Below are 5,000 nucleotides of genomic sequence, written 5' to 3'. Positions count from 1 at the left end.
CCGTGGCCCCGCCCAGAGCCGTGGCCTCCGCCGCCCTCACACCCCTCCACAGTGTGCCTCTCACTGCCCGCTAGGAAGGAGTTGTGTGCTGCGCTGCGCTGCGCCGTGACATTCGATATCTGTGTGAGCGACGGTTTGACATTGTCGCTGAGAACTGTGGTCCTCGCACCGAGCGGCGCGGCCGTGTTAGAGACCAGGCAAGATGATAGTGTGTTGTAACGGCTGCCAGAAGCCCATCACAGGCAAGTTCCTGGTGACGGTGCTGGAGAGGACGTGGCACGCCGAGTGTGTCCGCTGCTCCGACTGCGGCTGTGCCCTCACCGACAAGTGCTTCAGCCGCGAGGGAAAACTCTTCTGCAGACCAGATTTTTTCAGGTGAGTGCGAGGCGGTGGGCGGCGGGCGGCGCGCGGCGAGGCGAGGCCAGGCGCCCGCCGGCCGCGGCTCCTGCTGGCGGCGGCGGCAACACCTTGGCCACCGTAATGGGCTCAGGTCACGAATCCCGCACCGCTGTGAAGCTTTGACGGTAATGACGGGGCGGGGCGACCAACACCTGTTGTGCTGCTCTTGCTGCCCCGCTACAGCCTGCCGCCGCTGCCCCGCGCCGCCCGCTGCCCTGCCTCGGCCTGCTTAGTCCGTCACCGACCCTCACACTGTCTCGTCACTCATGTGCAAACACATAAAATAACCGACCTAAAGAACCACACGAGGTGGTTACTCCCGCACGAGCCACGGTGCGGAGTGAGCGTGACGGGAATACCTCAGCAGATGTTAGGTGGCGTGGCAGAGCGTCGTAGTGAGCAGCGGAAACCCGCGCCGGGAAGGACTTCAATGCCTGGCCTGCAGCCTGCACTCCGGACGCCGCAGGAGCTTCACACTCGCGACCACAGTCCAGAAGCTCACTCATGACCGCAGCTGACGCGTGCCTGGAGCAGCGCACCTTAGCTATCAGACGGGCGCGTTCCTCCTCTGCTGGGGACACGGGTGGCGTGTTTGACTCAGCCCTCACAGGATCCACAATATTTCCTTGCTTTCTCAAACGCTGAATTGCAGACATTCTTTGCAAGATCACGCGTAGCATCACCTCACTAACACATGGAGGCAACACTCCTGCACTCCTCGTCCCCAAAAAGGAAGCCCCTCCGAGGAGGCATGTCCCTGCTCGTGGTCCGTCGCACCTCCGAGAGTTCTGGACAGCATTGGTGGTCAGGAAACGACCTATTACCTGCCGAACGCCAGGTAAAGGGAGGAGGGACGACGTGAACACATAGCAGCAGGTGGAGGAGGTGTTGGCGGCTGGCCGAGGTACCTCAGGACAGAGATATCATTGTTTCCAAGCGGACTAACAAATGTTTATGCTAATGTTAGGTTACACCGCACCTCCCTCCCGCCCTCCTGTCCTCCCTCGCGCTGCCTGCCTCACTCCGCCGCCGCCCGCAGTTCAAGATTTAGCATAGCGTATATTTACGGCCGGCAAGTGTATTTGTGTGTGTGTGTGTGTGTGTGTGTGTGTGTGTGTGTGTGTGTGTGTGTGTGTGTGTGTGTGTGCCTGGTGGGTGATGGTGTGTCGATGCGAGTTTGTAATGTGTGTTTCCCGCCTGAAGTGTGCTGCGGATTGTTTTCGTGCCGTGTGTTAAATATTTACGGTCTTAGCTTTAGCAGATACGTGTGTGTGTGTGTGTATGTGTGTGTGTGTGTGTGTGTGTGTGTGTGTGTGTGTGTGTGTCGCAGGGAACTCTTTATGGGACAGGAGTTACAGGACGAAAGGAAGAAGTAGTACATGTGCGTGTGCTAGTATGTGTGGCATTGTGTACCCTCTCGTGTGTTTGTATGTGTGCGTGTGCGTGTGTGTGAATATAAATATCATCTTAGGTGACGGATGTGGCGGGCGGGAGGTATAATGGGTGAGAGGCCGCCCCACCACCGCCGCCACCGCCACCGCCACCGCCACCGCCGCCTTGTGTCCCCCGCCATCCGCCGCCGCCCTCGCCATGATTTACAGAGCGGGACTCTACGGCTTCCCCATTCAGCCTGAACCAGAAGCCGCCCGATCTTCTTCCTTCCCCCAAAACTGCGGAAATTTTACGGACACGAGCACACGGAAGCATACGTAAGATCAGGTTTCTACCGCGGGAAAAATTACTACACACACACACACACACACACACACACACACACACACACACACACACACACACACACACACACACAGACGTTCATGGGCGACGTACACAATATTTATTAATACAATGAGACTTTAATGGCAATGGTTTCTACAATGTAAAAATTATTTTGTTTGGGCACTCACACACAAACACACACACGCCCACGCGCGCATTTACCATTGTATCAGGAAGGAGGTGCATACATGAGCGTACTTATTGTATGGAGAGAGAGAGAGAGAGAGAGAGAGAGAGAGAGAGAGAGAGAGAGGGCGGCGTTACCACATGACGGAGAGAAGCTATAGGTGTGTGTGTGTGTGTGTGTGTGTGTGTGTGTGTGTGTGTGTGTTGATTAATGATCCTCCATGCAAGCGATTACACTACTGCACATGAAGAGAGAGAGAGAGAGAGAGAGAGAGAGAGAGAGAGAGAGAGAGAGAGAGAGAGAGAGAGAGAGAGAGTTGCATTGGCACAGCATGGAGTTCCTAAGAGCAGTCATCCCCTCCCGTTTGTTTGTCTTTATTCACATGGTACCTGATCCTGCGGCCCCTTCACGCCTCCTCCCCTCCGCCCCTCTCTATATTATCCTTAACGTGTCATGACTCCGCAGGCAGTATTTCTCTTCCACTGGCGGCCCTCCTTCCCCTTCCATCGCCCACCCGCCCCCTCCCGCCCCTCCCTCAGCGGGCGGCGTGATCCAGTGAACTTCTGGTACGCGTGACAATGTTTCTCGTGACGCCAAATTTCACACTCAAGTTGGGGCTGTTTTGTGGGGTCCCCGTGTGTGTGTGTGTGTGTGTGTGTGTGTGTGTGTGTGTGTGTGTGTGTGTGGATCGACCATCGCCTGTCCTCCTCTCATTCCCCTGATCCGCTTAAACAAAAGAGGCGATGAAGGTAACGCCTCAAGATCGATACCCTTTCCTCACACCGTCATGGATTCAAGTGTTTAACATTAACATCCTTCCTTTTTGTGCCTTGCCGTGTCCTCAGCGGTTCCTTCCCTCAAGTTGCGCGTGTATATCATGAAGCTTTCCCATTACTTTTTATTTTTTTTCACTACTTTTTGTTATTATTTGTTAGGGGCTGAAAAGTTTTCGAGCGACGAGCAACAGACTCACGTTTTTGGAGAATTATGTGTGTTTGTGTTTTGTTGGTGTGTTTGTCGGTCGGTCGGTGGTTTGAGGATTTATGGGGGAGACTGTTTTATCGGTTTAATGGACTCACTTAGTTAATGTCTGGTTGGGCGGGGCAGTAAGCTTTCTGCGGGTCCACTTCACGCCTTGTAATGGATAGTTTTTGTGCTATTTTACAAGCCAATACTTAACATTTTCCTCCTCGTTTTCCTCCTCCTCCTCCTCCTCCTCCTCCTCCTCCTTTGCCTTTGCACCTCAAACCACAACCTGCGTCCTCCTCCCCCTTCATTATCGCGTTTATCCTACTTATCCTCCTTCCTGCTTTGCTTCTCTCTCTCTCTCTCTCTCTCTCTCTCTCTCTCTCTCTCTCTCTCTCTCTCTCTCTCTCTCTCTCTCTCTCTCTCTCTCTCTCTCTCTCTCTCTCTCTCTCTCTCTCTCTCTCTCTCTCTTCTTTCGTTCATGCCTCGTGTGAAATACTACTACGACTACCACCACCACCATCACCACCACCACTGCTGCGACTACATATTGCTGTTGCTGCTGCTGCTGCTGCTCCTAAAACATTTACTATCACTACTAATACTGTTACCAGAACTACTACTACTGCTACTACTACTACTACTACTACTACTACTACTACTACTACTACTACTACTGCTACTGCTGGTGGTGGTGGTGGTGGTGGTGGTGGTCGTGGTGGTGGTGGTAGTGCTGCTGCTGCTGCTACTACTATAACAACAAATACAACAACAACAACAACAACAACAACTACTACTACTACTACTACTACTACTACTACTACTACTACTGCTACTACTACTACTACTACTACTACTACTACTACTACTACCATCACCACCACCATCACCAAAATGAATACTTTCAGTACTGCTGCTGTTGTTGTTGCTGCTACTACTACTACTACTACTACTACTACTACATACAACAATTCTTCTACTGCTATTACTGCTACTACCACAAGAACTACTACTACTACTACTACTACTACTACTACCACCACCACCATCACCGGTACTACTACTACTACTACTACTGCTGCTGCTACCACCACCACTACTACAATGCTCAGACATCCCATAACAGTACGTACCTGGCCACACCTTACCACAACGCACCGCACCGCAGCGCACGGTCGCCGCAGCCTCCACACCGCCCATTCTATCTACGGTCAATTTTTCACGGGTCCCGCAGCTCGCCCGAATCGTGATCAATAAAATGCTGTGGGGCGTGAAATGCTGCGAGTTCATTATTCACGTGAGTTCGATATATTCTACATCGTGGGCCCGTGTATTACAGTATCGGATCCGGAAGACTGGAAGCTGTGTATTGTCGGGTTAGAAATATAGAGTGAATGGTAAAATATACGGTGTGAATAAGTAAAGGAAGGAAATGCGTTGGTTTGTGTAGGGAAAGACCACGTGGAGATTTAGAAGGTCAGTAAAATATATGTACTAAGTTTACTGAGGATGTTGTGATATAAAAGACATAAATAAGAAAAATAATAACATAGATATGGGAGTAAATAGATAAGGTAAGGAAATGTGTTAGTTCGTGTAGGCAAAGACCACGTATCGATTTAGGAGGTTAGTGAAATATATGTACTAAGCTTATTGAGGATGTCATAAAAAAGATGCATGAATAAAAGAAGATAATATTGGTATAGAAATAGGAAGGTGAGGAAAGGAA

General features: G+C 51.3%; 1 protein-coding gene across 1 annotated transcript in view; it reads left to right on the top strand.

Annotated features, from left to right (window-relative positions):
- Positions 1-5,000, top strand: part of LOC135090034 (LIM/homeobox protein Lhx1-like) — a 68,449-nt gene that overhangs the window by 1,026 nt on the left and 62,423 nt on the right. The window contains exon 1 of the mRNA XM_063986265.1: positions 1-375. This exon is cut by the window's left edge and continues 1,026 nt beyond it. Coding sequence (XP_063842335.1) covers positions 203-375 — 173 coding nt within the window. The 5' untranslated portion in view covers positions 1-202. The remainder of the gene's footprint in view (positions 376-5,000) is intronic.

The sequence above is a fragment of the Scylla paramamosain genome, chromosome 34 (assembly GCF_035594125.1).
Source record: "Scylla paramamosain isolate STU-SP2022 chromosome 34, ASM3559412v1, whole genome shotgun sequence".
In the NCBI taxonomy this organism is placed as follows: Eukaryota; Metazoa; Arthropoda; class Malacostraca; order Decapoda; family Portunidae; genus Scylla; species Scylla paramamosain.
Note: the sequence above shows the minus strand (reverse complement) of the source record. Positions and strands in the feature narration are given on the sequence as shown.